Raw genomic sequence first — 25,734 nt, 5'->3', positions numbered from 1 at the left:
ATCATGTGACCATTTATATGCAATCAAATTGCAGAAAATTTGGCTCATTTATAACAACTGGAATTATTGTGTCTTTATTTTCAAGGACTGGTTTAGAAGCCATAATGTTTCCACATAAGAATTAATATACATTATAGGAATTAAATAATCATGTTTGTGTATTTATCGATATGTAAATTTACCTAACCACTCACAAAGTAATAAAGTTGGAAGGATTAAGTTAACTTTGTGAGTGATTAGATAACAATTTAAACTTCAATATATACCCAACCGTGATCATTCAATTCTTGGCTAGACAAAGGCCATCAACTCTTATGCAGTATTATAGGACACAAAAAAGAAATTTACCATTACTCTAAGTGCTAGGTCTGGACATTCAATTCTTGGCTATTGACTCATATGCAGTATTATAGGACACAAAAAAGAAAATTACCAATACTCTTAAGTGCTAGGTCTGGACATTCAATTCTTGGCTATTGACTCATATGCAGTATTATAGGACACAAAAAAGAAATTTACCATTACTCTAAGTGCTAGGTCTGGACATTCAATTCTTGGCTATTGACTCATATGCAGTATTATAGGACACAAAAAAGAAATTTACCAATACTCTAAGTGCTAGGTCTGGACATTCAATTCTTGGCTATTGACTCATATGCAGTATTATAGGACACAAAAAAGAAATTTACCATTACTCTAAGTGCTAGGTCTGGACATTCAATTCTTGGCTATTGACTCATATGCAGTATTATAGGACACAAAAAGAAATTTACCAATGCTCTAAGTGCTAGGTCTGGATCAGCTGCAATGATGTAAGGTTGAAGTTTCTGAGAATAAATGCTCACTTTAAAGATTGAATTCAATCAAGAAGTAGTAACAACATATGCTCTCTCTCTCACACACAAACACACACACACAAACATACACACACAGAGACATAGAAATATTTACTAGTTGACATATGCAAAAAGGAACAGTGAAAACGCTGGATAAGAGTCCCAGCACCATAATGTCAGTAACCCAAGAAAATTACAAATGAGAATATCACTTACTGTACTTTCTGAGCCTGACTGGATGACTTCTAACTTCACTAGATGTGATTCCAAATGATTCTTGAAGTCAGAAATTGGTTCTGAAAAAAAAAAGATAGACTTTGTAGTGCAAATTAAGGCTCTTTATCAAGAACTACATAGAGCTTTCTTAATTATTCTAACCCCTACATACAGCTTTCTTAATTATTCTAACTCCTACATACAGCTTTCATAATTATTCTAACTCATACATAGAGCTTTCTTAATTATTATAACTCATTCATAGAACTTTCATAATTATTCTAACTCCTACATAGAGCTTTCATAATTATTCTAACCCTTACAGAGTTTTCATAATTATTCTAACTCATACGTAGAGCTTTCTTAATTATTCTAACTCCTACATACAGCTTTCATAATTATTCTAACTCATACATAGAGCTTTCATAATTATTCTAACTCGTACATAGAGCTTTCTTAATTATTCTAACTCCTACATACAGCTTTCATAATTATTCTAACTCATACATAGAGCTTTCTTAATTATTCTAACTCCTACATACAGCTTTCATAATTATTCTAACTCGTACATAGAGCTTTCTTAATTATTCTAACTCCTACATACAGCTTTCATAATTATTCTAACTCATACATAGAGCTTTCTTAATTATTCTAACTCCTACATACAGCTTTCATAATTATTCTAACTCATACATACAGCTTTCTTAATTATTCTAACTCCTACATACAGCTTTCTTAATTATTCTAACTCCTACATACAGCTTTCATAATTATTCTAACTCATACATAGAGCTTTCTTAATTATTCTAACTCCTACATACAGCTTTCATAATTATTCTAACTCATACATAGAGCTTTCTTAATTATTCTAACTCCTACATACAGCTTTCATAATTATTCTAACTCATACATACAGCTTTCTTAATTATTCTAACTCCTACATACAGCTTTCTTAATTATTCTAACTCCTACATACAGCTTTCATAATTATTCTAACTCATACATAGAGCTTTCTTAATTATTCTAACTCCTACATACAGCTTTCATAATTATTCTAACTCCTACATACAGCTTTCATAATTATTATAACTCATTCATAGAACTTTCATAATTATTCTAACCCCTACATACAGCTTTCATAATTATTCTAACCTCTACAGAGAGCTTTCATAATTATTCTAACCCCTACATACAGCTTTCATAATTATTCTAACCTCTACAGAGAGCTTTCATAATTATTCTAACTCGTACAAAGAGCTTTCTTAATTATTCTAACTCCTACATACAGCTTTCATAATTATTCTAACTCATACATAGAGCTTTCTTAATTATTCTAACTCCTACATACAGCTTTCATAATTATTCTAACTCATACATAGAGCTTTCTTAATTATTCTAACTCCTACATACAGCTTTCATAATTATTCTAACTCATACATAGAGCTTTCTTAATTATTCTAACTCCTACATACAGCTTTCATAATTATTCTAACTCATACATAGAGCTTTCTTAATTATTCTAACTCCTACATACAGCTTTCATAATTATTCTAACTCATACATAGAGCTTTCTTAATTATTCTAACTCCTACATACAGCTTTCATAATTATTCTAGTTCCTACATACAGCTTTCATAATTATTCTAACTTTTACATACAGCTTTCATAATTATATTCTAACTCCTATATAGAGCTTTCATCATTATTCTAACTCCAAGTCCTGAATCACCAACTTACAATAGCCAAAACATGCAGGTATAATGTCAAAAACTGCAATGAGAAATAGAGAACTTGTATGTAAATTCATGAAATCTTTCAGGACCAACAATTTACCTCATTAACTCATTAAACCCTTGTGACGCATTTACGATGTTGCTAACACAACTAGGCATTAGATTAACAGGAAATCTCTTGGACATCAATGTATTAGGATGATTTCAGAAATAGCATCCAAAATGTGTTTCCTACTTGCATTTCAGGCAAAAACAACAAAATCCTCCAGGAGTTAACGAGTTAAGACATAATATGGGTATAGTTATGGATCTCACTATTAAACACCTCAGTATAACAATGTACATTACATAACACAGGTATAGTCATGGATCTCACTATTAAACACCTCAGTATAACAATGTACATTACATAACACAGGTATAGTCATGGATCTCACTATTAAGCACCTCAATATAACATGGTCCCAAACATAACACAGGTATAGTCATGGATCTCACTATTAAACACCTCAGTATAACAATGTACATTACATAACACAGGTATAGTCATGGATCTCACTATTAAGCACCTCAGTATAACAATGTACATTACATAATACAGGTATAGTCATGGATCTCACTATTAAGCACCTCAATATAACATGGTCCCAAACATAACACAGGTATAGTCATGGACCTCACTATGAATCACCTCAATATAACATGGACCATGACATAACAAAGGCAGTCATGAATCTCATTATTAAACACCTCAACATGGTCCATGACATAACATGGGTATAGTCATGGATCTCACTATGAAGCACTTCAATATAACATGGACCATGTCATAACAATGGCATTGTCATGAATCTCACTATTAAGCACCTTAGTATAACATGGTCCCTGACATAACACAGGTATAGTCATGAATCTCATTATTAAGCACCTCAGTATAACATGGTCCCTGACATAACACAGATATAGTCATGGATCTCACTATGAAGCACCTCAATATAACATGGACCATGACATAACACAGGTAGTCATGGATCTCATTATTAAGCACCTCAGTATAACATGTTCCCTGACATAACAGGTATAGTCATGGATCTCACTATTAAGTACCTCACTGCTGCATAAACCTAGCTAAGTCACCAAAGCCAGAAGCTGGTCACTGAAGTCCCAAATGAATTCCAGTGATATTCCAAATAAATTCAAATACTGAATGTGTTGATGTGAATGTCATCAAACATGCTAATGTGCCAATGGCCTGGAGTGTGGTGATGTGCTGAGTCTTTTACTGTATCACAGTAATATAATCCAAAATATCCTTGTCTGAATTCACTTTAATTCCCAATTAATGTTTAGTCTAAGAATATTATTCAGCACCTTATAATGCCAGTGAATAATAATTTGAATAAATAAATCCAATCAAATTAAAAACTGAACACAACAAAAAGATTTATTCTGTTTCAGATGTTAATGCAAGAATGACTAATTCTTAGGTAAACAAGATTATATATCCGTCTACTTAACCTCAGTCACACTTATCATTTTCTCAAATACACTGTCACTTAATGGAATTTTCCATTCTAGAAAATGTCTAAGGTCAGAATCAAGCCTCTATCTTTAACTCAAATTAAACATATTTACTAGTAATTATAAGCTGAATATTTAATCTACAATGATAGAAAAATATTAGCTATGTATTATGTTGTTTACAAAATAAATGTCATTGGTCAGGTACACAATTAACTTGATTTAGGACAATGTCAAGCACAAAACACAGATGTACATACATATAATCAATAAGAAAAGCCAAGAAATAATGCAAATTAAACATACATAATATTGTAAACTAAATAAAAGAAAAAAGTTAAACAGCAAATTTAGTAAAATTCAAATAATTTAGCTCTGTAAATTATAAATGAAAATTTAACAGAACTTAAGTAATGTGAATTAAATCCCAAATAATAAACTTAAAGTTCTATCAGAAGTCCAAAATTGTAGAATTACAGGTACTGAATGTGCTGATGTACCAACAGCCTTGAATGTCAATGTTCCAAAAGTATTGTTTTATTACAATGATGTAATCAAGACTGTCTTTGAATGAATTCACAGTAATCTCAAAATAGTGGTTTAGTCCAAACAGTCCTTTAAGCACTTCGTAATTCCAATAAATAATTTTAAAAAATGATTTCTCTTATATTAAATCTAAACACAACTAAAACTGATTCCACTAAGACTGATTTTATTATGGAATAAATGATTTTGATGTCAACAACCCTATATACACCCCCCACTTGACTTATGTCACAATAACCTTTTCTAAAAAATAAAATCCATCATCTTAAAGGAAAATAACACCAAACTGAAAACAAAGTCAGTCTTTTTATATAAACTTTAGTGAATCAACCTGTCAGACATCATACAAACCATGTTTTTTTCAAGGGATCATTATCTTAAAATATAATCTACAATCAAGGACAAAAATTAGCTATGTAATATGTTGTGTACAAATGATTATTACAATCTACAATCATGGACAATAAAAACATACATAACTGCCCTCTTTTGACGCAGTGTTACAAACTCGCATTTTTTTAGATAATGCATCTGTCAATGATGTCATTACCACAATACTTATTTACAATGACAAACAATGATTCATACAGATAGAAAAATGTGTCCTAATTCCTACAATTATCACTTGTGACTTGAATCAAAGATACATACCATGATTAAAAAAAACAATTCACTAATTCTCTTTTCCGTTCTGTGAGTCCTCATAAATATCCTTAATAACTATACTGATGAGGCAAACCAACTCACAGTGACTAACTACATCAGTAAGACTATTTAGAATGGTGTACATCACTACAAATTTTTATGTGGAGCTGTTTTATTACTGATGTTCACAGGTGTTTTTCTGATATTTTAATTTCTGCATATTTACAAGGGAAACCTACTTTTACAATACATTTTAAAATTAAATCAGCATCTTCTATAGTTTTTCTTACTTTATATCACCATAATAATTTCTATAAACAAACAAGTTTACTTTAAAAAAATTTCAAATCAATCATCCTTTATGAGAAGTTTGATTTTTAACTTAGTTTTACCTATTTAATTGTTAGATAATCATAAAAGTCACACTAAAATGAAAATAAAACCTGTAACTTTTTTCTTTTGTACCTGATTATTTACACTTCTATATAAATAAAATTAGGAAGGATTCAAGACAGTTCTGAAGTTCCAAAACAGTACATTCAAGGACTGACATTTTTCACACCCATATTGCCAATTAAACTGATAATTGTAGCTTTTGAGAAAGAATCTCTTCCAAAACCAAAGCAATGATAAACAGAAAAGATTTAGGAATGATATAAACTTGAATTCTCTATGCATTATTGATGTTGTTCTGCAATGTATTTTTTTCAGCATTGTGTATGTACAACAGTGTCACTGGCAGAGCAAGACTTGTGTGTCAAAACAAGTGACATAAAACTTTCCGATCAGGATTCTTCTGTTTGAAAGCATGCCATGAAAAGTATGAGGTAATATATCATTATCATTTGATACTCATGCTTTGCTTATAAAACTAATGGTCTGAATTTAATGACAGGTATTACTATGAAAGGAATATATTTCTGAAAAGGTGAAACTGCTTAAGTGCATCAACAGCAAGGACTCCAGGATAATACTAGTGAGCAGGAGGGGGGGGGTTAACTAAATTTGCACTAAAGCCACGTTCTACACCACAAATCAATGTTTTCTAATACGTGACGAATATGATGCCAAACTGGTGAATGAATCTTAAAAAATTAGGAATGTGTTTATGGAACACAAATACCCCCACCACAGTGCAAAAGAAACTGACCTAAATGCCAGTCTTAAATCTGGCACATGAATGGCTGAAGGTGCTGATGGGCAAATCTATGAAAAAGGGTAACACTATATTCCCCTACTACATATAAGTTGGAATTGGTGATGGGGAATACCAAGCCAACTGCAGTGGTTTGCCACTTTAAATCTCCATGCTTTTTATCACCTATTCTAACCCAACCTCCATACTAGCTACTCACCCCAACACCAAATCAGGTACCCAAGGGTCATCATGCAAAATCCATCATATATGTGATACATATTACTACTTTGAGTGCATTTCTAATGTCTGGTCAAAATATAATCTGAAAATGTCATTGTAATATCTGAAATTGTTATACATTAGACCTTTAACCTGTCTACGGACATAAAGGTCTGGAGCCAAGTAAGAATCCATTCCCAGCCAATGGATAATGCAACAGCAATATGTTACAAAACAATTCCTGATTTTCCAGCCATCAGTTTAGGAGATGTGACACTGGATTGGTCAATCAACAGATGGTGGACGTCATAGTACCCAATGCTAAAATGTGGGCAGCTGGAAGCATGGCATGAATGTAGGCGGATGCATGATTTAGCCAACAGGTAGCAGTAACTGCCCGAGACGTTTAAGAGTCTACCAGTGTGTGACATATGTGCAAGACGTTTAAGAGTCTACAAGTGTGTGACATATGAGTAAGATTGATAATACTTACTTGTCAGCTTGAAAGGTTTAGCCATTGGTGGGAGGGACCAGATGGGAGATGTAGTCGCAGAAGTCTGGGCCCTGCGTATTGTCTCTATATTGCCATAATCCACATAGAACACAGTCACCATGTCATCCTTACTACCCATGATCCATCCTCTGCCAAAATAAAATATTTTTTATAATAACTGCACATTGTAAGGATTAGGCCTACACCTTTGGTTCAACATGTTGGCTTAACTTGTTATCAGGATTCTCCAGCAATGGTTAACATTTAGAACTTGATTACAAACTTTGTCACTGTAGTAGTAACATTAGTAAAGTATTATACTTATATGATTGCTCTTCATGGAAGTCATCTTCTTTATAAATGGAAAAACTTTACACTAACAAGACCATCTCACAATAGTTCATAAAACTGCAAAAAGAAGGTATTTAATGATGTGAATTCATAACAATGTTGGTATTAATTAGCCATCAACTAAAATTAAAACAATTCAACATTAGGAATGAAGTTTATTTAACAATCCCACTTCCATAAGATCCATGGCCATATCCATGTTTTAACTGGTACAAGAACACAACGAGAACTTTATAGTGTGCAACAGGATTACCAGGAGGGTTTATACTGAGGGTTGGCATACAATGAGGGACTTTATACTGAGGGATGGGAGTACAATGAGAGACTTATAGCAAGGGACAGGATTACAATGAAGGGCTTTATAGTGAGAAACAGTAGTATAATGAGGGGCTTTATAGGGAGGGATAGGAGTACAATGAGGGATCTATAGTGAGGGATATGATTTCAATGAGGGGCTTTGTAGTGAGAAACAGGAGTATGAGTGGCTTTATAGTGAGGGATGGAGTACAGTGAGACTTTATAATGAGGGACAGGATTACAATGATGAGCTTTATAGTAAGAAACAGGAGCATAATGAGGGGCTTGATAGGGTGGGATGGGAGTACAATGAGGGACAGGATTACAATGAGGAGATTATACTAAGAAACAGGAGTACAATGTGGGGCTTCTTAATAAGGAATGGAAGTACAATGAAGGGCTTTATAGTGAGGCACAGGATTATAATGGGGGCTTTATAGTGAGGGACAGGAGTACAATGAAGGTATTTATAATGAGGAACATGAGTATAAGATAATTATTGTTGGGACTGGAGTATAATGAGTGGCTTTGATGGGCTTTAGTGAGGGATAGGGGTACAATGATGGGGATTATAGTGAGGGATCTGAGTGCAATTTGGGCTTGATAGTGAGGGACACTAGTACAATGAGGGGCTTTATAGTAAGAGACCACTGTTTGTTTCTGATGTTGCTGTAGTAGTGGCAGAAGTAGTAGTACACATTAGTACAGATATATGCAGAATCAGCATTCAAAGCATTTATGCATGCTATCATGCATGTATATGTAGCGTTTATTGGCACATCAGTACAACCCTGGCTATATAGTGCTTAGTAAGACTAGGCATCGCCTAAAAGACATAATACACTGGGGAAAATAGGGTAAGTCCAAAAACAGAAAGTCATTTTTATAGACATCTAACTGTTTTAATGAGTTCAAGACTTTCTCAGTGTGAACACTACAGGATGCAACATAGGGTAAAAGTGTAACCTGTGTTAGTCATTTCTTACAAGGCCAAATCTGGCTTATTCAATGCACCTCAAGTCACCTCTTAAAAGTTTACATCTGGTTTATTCAATGCATCCTTAATCACCTCATACAAGGCTACATCTGGGTTATTCAATGTACCCAGTCCTATAGAGGGAGGCTACATCTGGGTTATTCAATGTACCCAGGCCTATAGAGGGAGGCTACATCTGGGTTATTCAGTGAACCCAGGCCTATAGAGGGAGGCTACATCTGGGTTATTCAAGGAACCCAGGCCTATTGAGGGAGGTTACATCTGGGTTATTCAATGTACCCAGGCCTATAGAGGGAGGCTACATCTGGTTATTCAGTGAACCCAGGCCTACAGAGGGAGGCTACATCTGGGTTGTTCAAGGAACCCTGGTCTATAGAGGGAGGCTACATCTGGGTTATTCAATGTACCCAGGCCTATAGAGGGAGGCTACATCTGGGTTATTCAAGGAACCCAGGCCTATAAAGGGAGGCTACATCTGGGTTATTCAATGTACCCAGGCCTATAGAGGGAGGTTACATCTGGGTTATTCAAGGAACCCAGGCCTATTGAGGGAGGCTACATCTGGGTTATTCAATGTACCCAGGCCTATAGAGGGAGGCTACATCTGGGTTATTCAATGTACCCAGGCCTATTGAGGGAGGCTACATCTGGGTTATTCAATGTACCCAGGCCTATACAGGGAGGCTACATCTGGGTTATTCAAGGAACCCTGGCCTATAGAGGGAGCAGTAACAGTAATAGCAAAAGCAGTGTTGGAAAGCTTTTGTATAACCTAAATCTGCAAACTAACAAGATGCTAAGAAAATATTTCTTCATTGGAATGGTGAGTAATTTGTACCAACCTGCATGACATAAACTGTTATTATAATGCCAGCAACTTTTCTGCCTCATGATGCTATGACTCACATGCATGCATGCACACACACAAACACACACACACACAGACAGTGATCATGGCTTGTATTCTGAATCACTTCTGCCAGTTTCTTTTCTCTATGCAAATGTGATCTTCTTTCCAAAATTGTATCAGCTTTCCAATGAGTTTAAATTAACATCTTATCTTTATAGCCGAGTTCCCTACCTGTAGAAATATCACATGATGGAGATTGGAGAGGTCTGTATTGAGCAGAGGCAATTATCCTGTGTGCTTAAAGCATACTTTAAGTTACTCACAAGCAGAAGTCTCCTCTAGAAAGTAGCACATTGGCCAAGGTTTAAGGTCTCTGTGAGGCAGGACCAATTATCCTATGTGCTTAATGCACACTTCAAGTACCCACCTGCAGAAGCCCTCTCCATAGAAAACAGCACCTGGCCAAGGTTTAAGGTCTCTGACAGACAGGACCCATTCTCTATGTGCTTAATATACAGATTTAGTTATAAAGTCTCCCTCAAGCAAAATGAACAATGGGCAAGTTTAGCGGTCTGTTGGGGAAGTTGTTATCCCGTGCACTTAATACACACTTTGAATAAGTTACATACCTGTATATGTCTCCCTTACAAAGAGAAGAACACTGGTACATAGGGGAGATCTCAGTGGGGAAGGAGGGGTTATCCTATGTACTTGAAAAAAACAGCAAGTTATATACCTGAAGAAAACACTATCACACTGAGCAAGCTATATACCTGTAGAGGACACTAACACACAGAGCAAGCTATATACCTGTAGAAGACAAATCACACTGAGCAAGCTATATAACTGTAGAAGACACTCTCACACCAAGCAAGTTATATACCTGTAGAAGACACTATCACACTGAGCAAGCTATATACCTGTAGAAGACATTATCACACTAAGCAAGTTCACTGAGCAAGTTATATACTTGTAGAAGACACTATCACACTGAGCAAGTTATATAACTGTAGAAAACACTATCACACTGAGCAAGCTATATAACTGTAGAAGACACTCTCACACCGAGCAAGTTATATACCTGTAGAAGATACTATCACACTGAGCAAGTTATATACTTGTAGAAGACACTATCACACTGAGCAAGTAATTCAACTGTAGAAAACACTATCACACTGAGCAAGTTATATACCTGTAGAAGACACTATCACATTGAGCAATATATATACCTGTAGAAGACACTATCACACTGAGCAAGTTATATTTCTGTAGATGACACTATCACACTGAGCAAGCTATATACCTGTAGAAGACACTATCACACTGAGCAAGCTATATACCTGTAGAAGACTATCACACCAAGCAAGTTATATACCTGTAGAAGACACTAGCACACTGAGCAAGCTATATACCTGTAGAAGACACTACCACACCAAGCATGTTATATACCTGTAGAAGACACTATCACAATGAGCAAGCTATATACCTGTAGAAGACACTATCACACTGAGCAATCTATATACCTGTAGAAGACACTATCACACCAAGCATGTTATATACCTGTAGAAGACACTATCACACTGAGCAAGCTATATACCTGTAGAAGACACTATCACACCAAGCATGTTATATACCTGTAGAAGACACTATCACACCAAGCATGTTATATACCTGCAGAAGACACTATCACACTGAGCAAGCTATATGCCTGTAGAAGACATTATCACACTAAGCAAGATATATACCTGCAGGAGACTATCATAATGAGCAAGTTACTTACCTGTAGAAAACACTATCACACTGAGCAAGCTATATGCCTGTAGAAGACACTATCACATTGAGCAAGTTATATACCTGTAGAAGACACTAAGCAAAATACTAGTCATGGCTGGAGGTGTGTGGGGATTGAGGGTTTACCCTATGTGCTTAATACACAAAGATATATACCTGTAGAAGTCACCATTATACACAGCAGCACACCGGCCAAGTTTTGATGTCTCTGCGAGGCGGGAATGGCTACTCTGCAGCTCTGCCATGATTCTTTCAAATGCCTCCAGGTTTGTATTCTGAAATAGATGGATTAGTCACAAAATAAATGTTTGGGTTTATTAATGCATTGATGCAATGACCCTTATTTTTAAATAAATTATTTACTTAAATCACAAGAACCTTGAATTTAATGTATTGCCTGCTATAAATTTTGCATGAAGCTTAAAACTGGAGCTGACAGAAGACAGCATGCTTTGCATATTTTTACAATCCAAGCAGTTGGTATTCATCAATGGCAATGAGATAAATTCTGAGTAACAATGAAAACAAACTAAGTCATAGATATTAGCTGGGAGGCATTCTTCTTTGGTATAACCCTCCTCTGGAAAAATTATGGCATCAAGTCAGGAATATACCAGAAACACAGTCTTTGAAACTTAATGAAATGTATAAGGTGTACACAGTCAGTAAGGAATGGAAAGCAGATTATGGTGCCCTACATTTGGTAAGGTGTTGTAGTTCTCACCAGGATATATCACATATCAAGTTTCACAAAAGTACAGCCATTAGTATCCAAGAAACTCTTCTAATATCAAAGGTATTCTTAGTTAGTGGGAAGAAATTACCACAATGACTAAATTTGACATGATGCAAAATACTCCACAGGATGATACCTGCAGCAAGGACAAAAATTATTGTTTTATTCACTGAGGAAATTTTAACAACTTTATTTCAGGAATTCATCAACTCTTTATTTTAATGAATAAAAAATATTTGTAGCTGCAATTTCCTAGTTATAAATGTATTTTCCATCTTTTCTGTCATCTCACCATCTGAAAAAATCCCAGTGTTGTAAGCAGTAGATCTATCAATGAAAATTTATGGGGAGTAAAGGATGAATTTTCAAAACTTAAGTGAAAATTTAAAATATAAACAAAGTAAGGGCTTCCAAATAAATTTTCATGCATTCAGTTGATTGTGGGCATGACATGATACAATTAAACAATGTTCCACAGATGTGCATCCTATAACAGATCTGAATGTGGTAACGCGCAATACATACAATATTTTGTGAAATTTTGTGAAATTGGGGTCAGGATAGCATGGCCATAATTCTCACTCTATAACTCTGCAAGCCTAGCTTCAATGCCTGGTACAGCTGAAGATGCCTTGTAAAGCTGAGGATGCCTGGTACAGCTGAGGATGCCTTGTACAGCTGAGGATGCCTATTATTCAACACATTAATGCTAAGGACCATTACATTATACAAATGTACAGAATTCATTGATAGGATAGAATGGTTAAAATATTGAATACCACCAAAATAATTGAATATTTTCTCCAATCATTTCCTAGCACATTTAAAACAGAAGAAAACAAAAGGGATGAGGTTATTTACTGGTTCTCATGTCTTAAAACAAAATGTTTTGTTCTTTTTCAAGATAAAATAACTTTTTGCACTGATTGCATCTATAGCCTCAAATCACAACTTTTTTAACACAAGAAATATGAATTTTTAAATCTAATCAGCTACCATTTTAGGACTTTAACATCTGAGTTCCATCCTGAATTAGACATCTGATGCTCTTACATTACTGTAAGACATAAGGCTTCCTTTCTATAATATTCTCAAATTTATATAATGTGTGGCATTAAAGAGATGATATTAAAAATATGAAACAAAATGTATAATTGCTTCATTTTCTATTCTTCAAAAAATCGACATGCAGGCCGGAAAATTACCACAAGAATAGGCAACACCCATTCGGAAGTATTTTCACTTGAAAATGGAACACCGCATGGCAGTGTAATAAGTCCCCTACTATTTAACCTAATGGTAAACGACCTTGACCTCAATGTAGCCTCTGCAAAAATAAACTTGTCACAATTTGCAGATGATAGTGGCATATGGAGGAACGGAAATCCTGCCAATAACACAGTAGTTAAAGACAACATAGGGAGATGGGCTGACAAATGGAGTTTCAAAATATCTCATGAAAAAACTGTGGCAATCATATTCACCCCCAAACGAAATAACAACCTAGTCTATCCAAACTTCTATATACAAAATCAATTAATCAAATACGTAACAGTAGTAAAATTCCTAGGAATGTTCTTTGACAACCACCTCACATGGAAACAGCACACTGAACAACTAACCCAGCATTGTAACAAAGATCTCAATTTACTCAGGAACATCACAGGGACTGACTGGGGATCCAACCAGAAAACTCTCCTCACGATATATAAAACCCTAATTAGATCAAAACTGGATTACGGTTGCCAAGCATATAACTCGGCTAAGCAACCTGTACTACAAAAACTTGACACTATCCAGAGAAAAGCCTTACTATTATGCACAGGAACACTCCCCTCAACATCATTAGAAGAACTACAAACACTATCAGGAGAACTACCCTTAAAATTACGTAGGCAAGAACTGCTCCTCCGATACTCCATTCGATTAGATACCCACCCAGACAACCATCCCACCAAAACAGCTATCAATAAGTGTAAAGTTGTCTTCAAACCCAAAATCATACCAACCACACCAAGTGGCAAAGTAATCCTTGAACTAAGAGAAAAGATACCTCTACTAAAAAAACAGGTAACAAACAATACAGACCAGAACATATCACCATGATTACAAAAACCACCAAGGATTAACATTGAAGCTACCAAATTAGGCAATAAAGAAGGACAAGAAAACTTACTAAAACCTGTACTGGTAAACGAAATCAACCATAAATACACACACTATGTTAAAATATATACTGATGGATCAAAAACAAACAACCCACCAAGAACAGCAGCAGCAAAAGACATCCCCGAATTCAATACACAAACGGGATCCAGATTACCTGACTATTGCTCCATTTACACCACTGAATTCTGGGCTATACTTGAATCACTACAATGGATCAAAGACAACCAAATACCTAAAGCAGTCATTATAAGCAATTCCCTAAGCATTATCAAATCGATCCAAAATCGCAATACACACTCTAGGGAACAATTCCTCGACAGAGCATGCCAATTAATCGACGATATCATCAAAGCACATCAATTAGTTGAGCTCATGTGGATACCGTCGCACACTGGAATCTCTGGCAACGAAACAGCAAAGTTGCACAAATCAAACTAGGAGATCAAAACTCTATCAAGCTTAACTATAGCTCTACAGAAGCAATAAGCTTCGCACAAACATATATAGACCAAACATGGCAAGATTTTTGGAACTCCTCCACAAAAGGTAAAAAGCACTGTGAAAAACCCAAAAACGTAGATAGGAACATACAGCCACCTAAGGGTACCTATTTAGAACAGAAAACCATAAACAGGATAATAACTGGAAAAACTAAACTAGCAAGCAGTTTTGGAAGGTTTATAGGACCCAAACCAGCAACCATTAACTGCTTTAACTGCCACACCACCGAAGATCTACACCATGTATTCAATATATGCCCAAAATATCAACCCGCTCGGAAAATATTTATCAAAAACCAAAAAGAGATTGGATCACCACACACGTACCCAGAGTTACTTATGGACTCTAATAAAAATAAACAATCAGCATATAAAAATATAAATCAATTCATAGACTCAGCAGGAATTAGGAACAAAATATAATTACTATCACCACAAAACCAAAAGACCCAGTAACTAGCTAAATAAATTTAGAAGCCTACAAATAAAAACCCATATCATTTAGTTTTATAAAAGTATTAATAAATAATTCACTTACGAAGCACCTATAAAAAACTAAGGAAACCGCAAAATCGGATGTCCTAGATGTCCTTAACGAACCGAGTAATCAGCTAGGACTCCGGTCCTAGATGCCCTTAACGAACCGTGTAATTGGCTAGGACTCCAGTCTCTTGCTATATAAAGTATAAATAACATTCAGTCTCTAAAACCATTAATAAATAAATAACTTAAAGAGGCAATATCTAAAAACTTATAAATAACATAACGTAGGAAGCACACCCTAAACACCTCGACTAGTAAAACCATAATAACCTTGAAAATCTCTCTTCATACATGATTTCTGCTAAGAACCTCTATAAACAGCATAGAACATTCCCCCCCCCCTTTTTTTAGAACATTTTGAAGAAGAAGAAAAGAAATTGAAAAAAAAAATTCGCAACAAACACCAGGCAAATGCAACAAGAAACCAGCGATGTAAAGCAAGCAGGACCATTCCCGAGCTCTCCTTCCCACTAATGACAGCCAACCATTCAACTGTAAGGGACCTTTATGGACCCACAGACTGAGGCCCAACTATCAGGGTTCCTTGAATCCATAAAAGCCTGGGGGAGGTGGCACCATTCCCTTCCCCAGGAACAACTAGCAGGCTGCGGTGCAGTCAGAAGAAAGTGGCACATGCACAATTGTGTGCACGCCACTATAATTAAACTCAACAACAACAATGCAGGTAAGCCCAAGATGTAATTCACGGAAAAATAGGTAGATGATTACACCAAGAGCTTAATGGATGGAAAGGTAATTGCAATGGAATTGGAATGATTAGTTGTAAATTAAGACAGCAATATCAGCAATTAGAAACATTTTTAGCATAATCTGATTGATATTTAAATGCACTACATGCTGGTATATTGGCTCACTGATATTTAACAAAAAGACAACTTTCAAGCTCTAATGGTTGTAATCATATAAATAAACCAATCTGGAACTAAATGTTCAGAGATATGTAGTGAGGATACAATGCAACTAGATAAAACTTGAACCACAAGATGAACCCTCACCAGGTTGGAACAAAGTCAGCATTATTGCTGAAGATTTTATTTTCATTATAAAAAAAAATTAACTGGCTCTAGCTGACGAAATTAGAATAAGATACCTTTGTCACACGATAATACTTGCCTTTCTTTACTAATCTCACTGCTTTACCAACCAATAAATCCAATCCTTTTGTGTCTTTGTAACAGCCTACTTAGTTAAATGAAGCATCTGTGCCTCCACGCAATGTTGTATAGGAAAGGCAATGTTACATAACTTACGCTTCATTTTCACTTGCCTTTTATTTAATAAATGTTTAAAAAATGCTTAATAAAAGTGACTTTGGATGTACAGTTTACCACTTCAGAAATAGTTACAAACTTTCCAAATGTTGTTTCAGCCAGGTTTGGGCACTATATGTACTCATTTTTAAGTCAAGGCAAACTGCAAATAACAAAGATCCTGATCTGCAGTCACATAATGCACCTTCAGATCAAGACCTATATCATTTGTTTTATAATTACTCATAACAAACTACACAAACCCTGATATGCTGGTAAATTATGTGACAGCTAATCTGGGTCTGTGCAGTCTGTAGTAGGATTTGACTTATAAGCATGTAATTAGGATACATGGGCCAATTCTCCTCTTCAATGCCTTCAACAATACTTCAACAGTATGAGGGAAGTTTCAGGCTACAATTCAATGCCATTCCATCATCATGGTTACCCCACTTTTCTAAATATAAATTTCCATGTCTTTTCCAGGATGAAATTAATTTTTTTTCAAGGTTAACATATGACTATTACTGAATGGAATTAAAGAACATTTTGGATTATAAAACATGCATTTTCCAAATCTGAAGATCTTTCTCTTTCAAGACTCTCCAAAACATATATGTCAGAAAAGATGATCATGTACAAAACCATAAAATGAGTCACATACAACAAATCTGACTATATTCCTATAAATTGGCATTTAAAGCCATTTCAATGTACAGAATACAAATTCTAACTTTACTGACCTACAATATGTTGCTACATTGGAAACAACATAATGAGCATACAATATTTTGTTTCCTTTCAAACCTTTAATTCTAGAGCAATACATGTGCATGTCATACAAAGTAAACACTTCCTATCACAGTATGAAAAAAAAACAATAAATGTAAAGTATTAGAATCTTATGTTGTAACAAAAACATTTTAACCCTGAATTTATGTGCGCAAATAAAATCTCAAACAAGATTTTTCAAGCAACCTAAACTTCTTAAGACAATTTGTTTAAAAATCCCATCATTCAAAGACATTTACAAAAGGTTTGATCTAAATTTTGACAAAAGCCCTTCAAAATTAAATAATGTTGTATAAACAAGGCCTGAATTTTCTGTAAAATTAACTTCTCTTCTTGTAGTTCAATAAACCAGTCCCCAAACCTGTACTGATACATGGGCTCTTATCGTTTCTTAATATATAATAAAGGGACGACAATTTCATATTTCTCCTGCATTCCATTTAAGATCTGAAACCAATGCTTTAAGCTACATGTATGTCACTGTGTATTAGTTTCACACCAAAGTTCAGCTCAGAGATTAAAAATCTTTCTAATCCAGATTTCCTCCAAATATTCATCATTTTTTCACATTTGGACATTTTTGATGGAGTGTGGGTACAGAGCAAATACATATCAAAAATTCTGAATCTGCCACCACCGTAAGATAGCTTACTAGCGGCCCTAACAAATTTAAACTGTTATATCAACTTATACCTGCATGAAATTGATAGACAAATTATTTATTTTCTCAAAATTGGCAAAAAAAATTATTATAATTTTTTTCTTTAATCCAATGACAGAACAGACGAAACTCAGAATAGATGACACATGACCTGGTACTCACCATTTGCGTTAATAGTCACATGACTTTACAAATCTCAAGCAATGACATCAGAAGTTCAATAGTCACGTGATGACAACAAACTCCTATTTAATGTTGTTGTACAAAATTTCAATTATATTAAATGAAAGTCTGACACCTTTTGTAAAAACCAGAATGAACATATAGTTCTCAACATATTTATTTCGAAAACAACTACAAGAAACTTTGCCAGTCTGATTCATCAAGCAGAGTAGACGGTTCCCTGCTTTGTATGCTCCCTGCATGAGAGAGCAATGTCAACATGGTAGTCACATGATACAATAAAACTCCGGCAGTTGGTCTCGGAAAAAATATAGAGAATTTTGTGCTCTTTTGTTTTTGTAGTTTTATTACAACCAGTACAAGACTTTCATTTTTTTCTAAAATATCTGAAAATGAGGGAGCAGTCATTTTAGTTAGCAGTGTGCTTAGATCATGTACAATTTCCATAAGTACAATATCCAAAGAATGTCAGCCACATTACATCAAAGTAGCAAAGAGATATTCAACATTCTCTCCACTGTGCATGTTTCAAATGCAAACAATTTCACCTTACATATGTCACTCTCTCAAAAGTACATAACTGGTGAGCGCCCCCTAAGCAGATATGCTTTAATGCCACTATGGTGATCTCTTGTGATGCTAGACTGGTCCGTGAAACAAAGTCTAATCCATTCAGCGTTTAGATTGTCTCAACAAATATATTAATGGCAAGCACCCAAATGATCCGTACTGCAACCTCCTAATATTCTGGTTAGAACTCTATAAATTTAACTCACGATCAGTTCAGTTACGACTCAATTACATAACTGTTTCAGGCATCAAGTTGTGGAGGAAAATTCACAGGTTTTTCCCGACTTTCGTCAATATTTGCAAAATTCAAGGACTTTTACTGTCAGGGGAAAAAATTATCATTTCTCTCGACATTTTCCTGTTTTCCTGGTAGCGTGGGAACCCTGCATCATTATCGTCTTCAGTCAAGGCGAAACTTTGCTGCCCTTACAAATGACTCTTATGAAAATCGCAGTGACTACATATTTATGTTAATAAAATGGGTGGATTGTTGTTCTCTTGTTGTTGTTGATGGTCTAACACCATTTTTCAGCAAATAACAGGCAATGCATAGCAGCCAGTAAAACTGGTGGAGGAAGAACCCAGGAAAACTCCAGTAAGAACCACTGCCTCACTGGAAGCTACTGGCAAGCTCTCTCACATACCAACATTGGTCGATCCTGAGATTTGACAACATGGGAAGTAGCCTCACATAAGTCATTTAAATCTGTTTCATATTTTGATCAAGACTGCTACAATTCATTTGTATGGGCACTAATTCTTGACATCTCAACTAAGAAATATTACAGGATATACTGAGTACACGATTATTTCTAAACAATCCCAAGTTGTGCCATATAATGAATTAGGAGAATGGGGACAAATAGATACGAGCATAGTAATCTGAAGGGTGATATATATATATATATATATATATATATATATATATATATATATATATATATATATATATATATATATATATATATATATTATGCTAAGTTTCATAAAACAATCATTAAGTAATTTAGACATTTAAAAAAAATTTGTGCTGAATTGTAAAAGTAGAAACATGCATCTTATTAAATTTTTGAAGCAATGTTTTGTAAATTAAATCTCTTTTTTCTCTGCAGGACATGGTGTCTATTTTGCACAAATCCCAAAGTGCACATCCTCACTCCAACACTGCCAATGTAATGTTCCTTGTGCCAGTAGTGCGCTAACAGGGGACTGGATGGGGTGGTTGCCCTGGGTGCCAGAGGGCTTAGGGGTGTCAAAACTATGGGTGCCAGAGGTTTTGGGGCACCAAAACACCTTTAGGCCATCATTATTGCCCTGTGCACCATTTACCCATAGTATGCCAGTGCCTTGTAACCTAGCCAGAGTTTTCCAGAGTGACAGTTATGCAGTACACTTGCCACCTTTATTTTGACAATATTAAAACAACAGTTGCTTTTGCTAACAATTGTTTTTTTCTGATATAACAGTTGCTTTGTAATTAGTATTGTTCAGCACAAAGAAAGAATTGCTGGATATGTATTTTAGAGGACACTTCTGCAACTTAATTTTTTTAATTTAATGGCATCGTACCAATCATCAAGAACACAGATATTATATCACTTTTCAAAATCAGGTTTCCAAATTGATTAGAGATGCGGTTAATCACTTAGAGATGAGGTTAATTACTTAGAGATGAGATTAATTACTTAGAGATGAGGTTAGTTACTAAGAGATGAGGTTAATTACTAAGAGATGAGGTTAATCACGTAGAGATGAGGTTAATTACTTAGAGATGAGGTTAATTACTAAGAGATGATGTTAAATACTAAGAGATGAGGTTAATCACTTACAGATGAGGTTAATTATTTAGGATGAAGTTACTGAATACAAATTTTGACATGCAGAGCAAATAAAGTGACTCACTATGACCAGATTGGCCCCACTTTTCAACCTTAAGTTGCCCATTTTCTAAATCCATGAAGCTATTCCATTTATTTATTTGCACTTTAGAGACCAATCTGGTCATAGCTAGAACCTCTCCATTGGGTAACTGGACATCAGATATATATCAAGTTTTTTCAACCTAATGCAGTTTTTCCAACTTACATCTTGTACAACCTGTGCCCAAAAGTGACAGTTGTCATACGCTGAAGTAATCTGGACAAGAATCTGGCTGCCTTGGGAGCAGAAATAGTCTCTTGGATTTCCTCTCAACTTGTGGACCACAATCATGTAGGTGTGCAGAATTTCATCCCAGCTACTAGGGTTAAAACAACCAATGATCATCATTTGATCCCGCTGCTTGGGACCAGCACCAGCTGCCCCCATGGCATTAGGTGTAGAGAATCTACCAGGACTGTGTGAAATCCCTGGCATGTTTCCCACTAGAAATGACAAAATATAGAAATTAAGTGTATAATTATCAAGTTTACTACAATGACAATATAAATTTTGTCTATAATTAACAAGTCCATTAACATGACTAAAAAAAGTAATAAAGTCTTTAATTTGTAAGTTTAATAAAGTTACTATAGAAACTAATTACATACATAATTATGAAGTTCATTAACATGACAACAGATATTAATTAAGTGTATAATTATAAAATATATTAACATGGCTATATGCTTTAATTAAGAGAACAGTTATGAAGTTAATTAACATGACCATACAAATTATTTAAGCATTTATTATCAAGTTTATTAACATGACAACAGAAATCATGTGTATAATTATGAAGTTTATTAACATGACTATTGCATATGCTGTGAATACACTTATTTTCAAGGGCATCATGGTTCATGGTTTTGTGAAAAATGACATTTTTATTGGCACTTAAATTTGTTGAATTCATAACTAATTGTTTCAAAGAAGTAAAATCAATGAGAATTGATATCCATGACATTTTTTCATTCAAAATATGTAACTGGTCAGCAAAATTCATTACACATAATCTGCATTTTTATGATATATAAAATATAAATGGTAAAATATTAAAGTACAGATATATATATATATATATATATATATATATATATATATATATATATATATATATATATATATATATAAGTACCTTTAAGCTCTTAAAGGAGCCACCAGCATTCTGAGTACAGGTGTACTTAACAATTACATTATGTTATTAATCCAACTGATCTTCAGCTGAACAATTTTAACTAACAACGCTGAGTACTGCCCCAGAATTATAGTCTTCTCTGTTGATAGCTGACAATTTGTCCTGAAAATACCTTTCTTCTTTCTGTCAGTGACCTTGACCTCTGAACTTCTGAGCACAACATTAACAGAAGTGTTAGCCATAAGTTTGATCCAGGTTAGTGCTGTAGAGCTAATGTTATTTGTGCACAAACCATTTTTCTTCACTCAATCATGGTCACCTGGACCTTTGACCGTTTGATGCAAAAATCAATATGTTTCCTTTTCACTCCATATATAAGCTATCCTCCATGCTTGGTCCAGGTATGTGCAAAAACCAATTTTCAATTTTCAGTCCCAGTGACCCTGGCTTTTTACACCAAAATCAAAAACTGCTCATGGTAAAAATTCCAGTAATGCAAATTCTATTTTATAATTGAAAATTTTGGGGAGAATTTTCACTCCATCTGAAATGAGGAAGCATTTTCCCAAATATAAGAATGATTAAATGAAGAAATAAATGTAGGATTTTGATTTTCACACATTTGGTTGATTTTTTAGTATGACATTAAACAAATCAGAATGAATCTCACAAGTCTGCATCCTACAACAGACCCTGATTATTGCGCATACACCATTTTTCCTCTTCAGTCAGTCTTTAACCTTGATATTTTGACCCCAATATCAACAGTATTCTTCCTTACCCCTAGTGTATGCCATTCACAAAGTTTGGTAACTGTAGAAAGTGAACTGCTCAAGTTATTGTGCAGACACCATTATTCTTCTCTAAGTCTCAGTGACCTTCACCTTTGAGCTTACCAATATGAATAGGGTTCTTCCTTACCCCAAGTGCATGATATCTGCAAAAGTTTGATAACTGTTGACAGTGAAAAACTCACATTATTGTGCAGAAACTTGGTAACAAACAGATGGATGGATATCATAAAATAAAAGGTAAAACTGGATATTTTCGAATATGAGTGCAATGTATTTTTGTCTGAGTAAAATAGATGTCACACCATTATGCCATTCATTCTGAAATTTTGTAATCATTTAATGCTGCCTTACTAGATGCTCATCATTAAGAGGTTAGTGTATGTAGCATGATGTCCCAGTGCTAAACATCACTATAAACTGCTACCCTGCAATCATCTTAGCGATACAACTGAATATGTGTTAAAGCTACATTAAAAATCTAAATCACACACAAAGAAGCTAATCAAAGTCAAACATATCTGCCATAATTCAACATATTCTGGAGAACTTGATATTCTTACATTACAACACTGACAAAGGTTATTGTTCTTCCACATCTTTAATTAACTGAGAATTCTGCAAAATTTCAGGTCAAAGCTGAGTGAAAAACCATTGACTTTGTCACATATTTGATTGAGTGTTTTGGTGAAAGTGAATACAACCATCAGTTTAAGAGAAGTAGCCCAAGAATTTCAAGGTCACAATGACATCCATTTTGAAGATTAGAGTATAATTATTTTAACAGAGGTTCAATTACAAGAAGAGTTTAAGCTTAAACCCCATGCCCATACAACCAGTCACCGTGTGTAAACCCCATGCCCATATATCCAGCCATTGCGTGTAAACCCCATGCCCATATATCCAGTCACTGTGTGTAAACCCCATGCCCATATATCCATTCACTGTGTGTAAACCCCATGCCCATATATCCAGCCATTGTGTGTAAACACCATGCCATTACAACCAGTCACTGTGTAAATCCCATGCCGATACAACCATTCACTGTGTGTAAACTCCATGCCCATATATCCAGCCATTATGTGTAAACCTCATGCCCATACAACCAGTCACTGTATATAAACCCTATGCCCATACAAACGGTCACTGTGTGTAAACCCCATGCCCATACAACCAGTCACTGTGTGTAAACCCCATGCCCATATATCCAGCCATTGTGTGCAAACCCCATGCCCATACTACCAGTCAATGTGTGTAAATTCCATGCCCATACAACCAGTCACTGTGTGTAAACCCCATGCCCATACAACCAGTCACTGTGTGTAAACTCCATGCATATACAACCAGCCAATGTAAACCCCATGCCCATACTACCAGTCTGTGTGTAAACCCCATGCCCATATAACCAGCCATCGTGTGTAAACCCTATGCCCATACAACCAGCCACTGTGTGTGAACTCCATGCCCATACAACCAGCCACTGTGTGTGAACTCCATGCCCATACAACCAGCCACTGTGTGTAAACTCCATGCCCATACAACCAGCCACTGTGTGTAAACTCCATGCCCATACAACCAGCCCCTGTGTGTGAACTCCATGCCCATACAACCAGTTATTGTGTTTAAACACTACTCCCATAGTCACTGTGTGTAAACTCTATGCTCATACAACCAGCCACTGTGTGTAAACTCCAAGCCCATACAACCAGCTATTGTGTTCAAACCCTACTCCCATGCAGTCACTGTGTGTAAACTATATGCTCATACAACCAGCCACTGCATGAAAGCTCCATACCCATACAACCAATCACTGTGTGTAAATCCCATGCCCATACAACCAGCTATAGCATGTAAACTCCATGCCCATACAAACAGCCACTGTGTTTAAACCCCATGTCCATACAACCAGTCACTGTGTGCAAACCCCATGCCCGTACAACCAGTCACTGTGTGTAAACCCCATGCCCATGCAACCAACCATTATGTGTAAACCACATGCCCATACATCCATTATGTGTAAACCACATGCCCATACATCCATTATGTGTAAACCCCATGCCCATGCAACCAACCATTATGTGTAAACCACATGCCCATACATCCATTATGTGTAAACCACATGCCCATACATCCATTATGTGTAAACCACATGCCCATGCAACCATTATGTGTAAACCACATGCCCATACATCCATTATGTGTAAACCACATGCCCATACAACCATTATGTGTAAACCACATGCCCATACATCCATTATGTGTAAACCACATGCCCATACAACCATTATGTGTAAACCACATGCCCATACATCCTTCCATTCGGTGTAAACCTCATGTCCATACAACCAGTTATTGTGTGTAAACCCCAAGTCCATACAGCTAGCCATGTGTAGAAACCCCATGCTGATACAACTGGCCATTCTAAGCATTTAAAACAGGATTTTCATCATAACTTCTCTGGCAGCCATAGTGAGAGATCAAATCAACACAGAGTCATCTGAGACATACATCATAAGAAGCCTTTTGGTTAAAGCCCAATGTTGATATTACCATCCATGCATGGAAAGTAGAAATAACAAGACTTTAAAGACAGCCACCACAGTGGCCATGCTGGATGTCAGATCAGCAATTTTTTAATCTCAAACCATCTAGATGTCATAAAAGTTCATTTAGGACTATATACATGTCACAAGAAGTTTTTAGACCAGGCAACCATCCATTCTGGATATGTAACAACAGATTATCAAGAGGATCTCCATGGTTGCCATGTTGGATGTCAGGGCTGTAGATTAACCAATGTATATAGGGCATTAGAAAGTGAATTACTAGT

At 35.4% G+C, this 25,734-nt stretch overlaps 1 protein-coding gene across 2 annotated transcripts in view; it reads right to left on the bottom strand.

Moving 5' to 3' along the window:
• The window catches only part of LOC149802081 (uncharacterized), a 91,011-nt gene that overhangs the window by 4,576 nt on the left and 60,701 nt on the right, over positions 1-25,734 (bottom strand). For both annotated transcript variants that reach the window (XM_089956479.1, XM_089956480.1), the window contains 4 exons: positions 21,144-21,421; positions 11,790-11,908; positions 7,348-7,496; positions 1,053-1,132 (listed from right to left, as the gene is read on the bottom strand). In XM_089956479.1, coding sequence (XP_089812605.1) covers positions 1,053-1,132; positions 7,348-7,496; positions 11,790-11,908; positions 21,144-21,421 — 626 coding nt within the window. The remainder of the gene's footprint in view (positions 1-1,052; positions 1,133-7,347; positions 7,497-11,789; positions 11,909-21,143; positions 21,422-25,734) is intronic.

This window comes from Sinohyriopsis cumingii, chromosome 4 (assembly GCF_028554795.1).
Source record: "Sinohyriopsis cumingii isolate HCF-2022 chromosome 4, ASM2855479v2, whole genome shotgun sequence".
In the NCBI taxonomy this organism is placed as follows: Eukaryota; Metazoa; Mollusca; class Bivalvia; order Unionida; family Unionidae; genus Sinohyriopsis; species Sinohyriopsis cumingii.
This window is presented reverse-complemented; position numbering and strand designations above follow the sequence as displayed.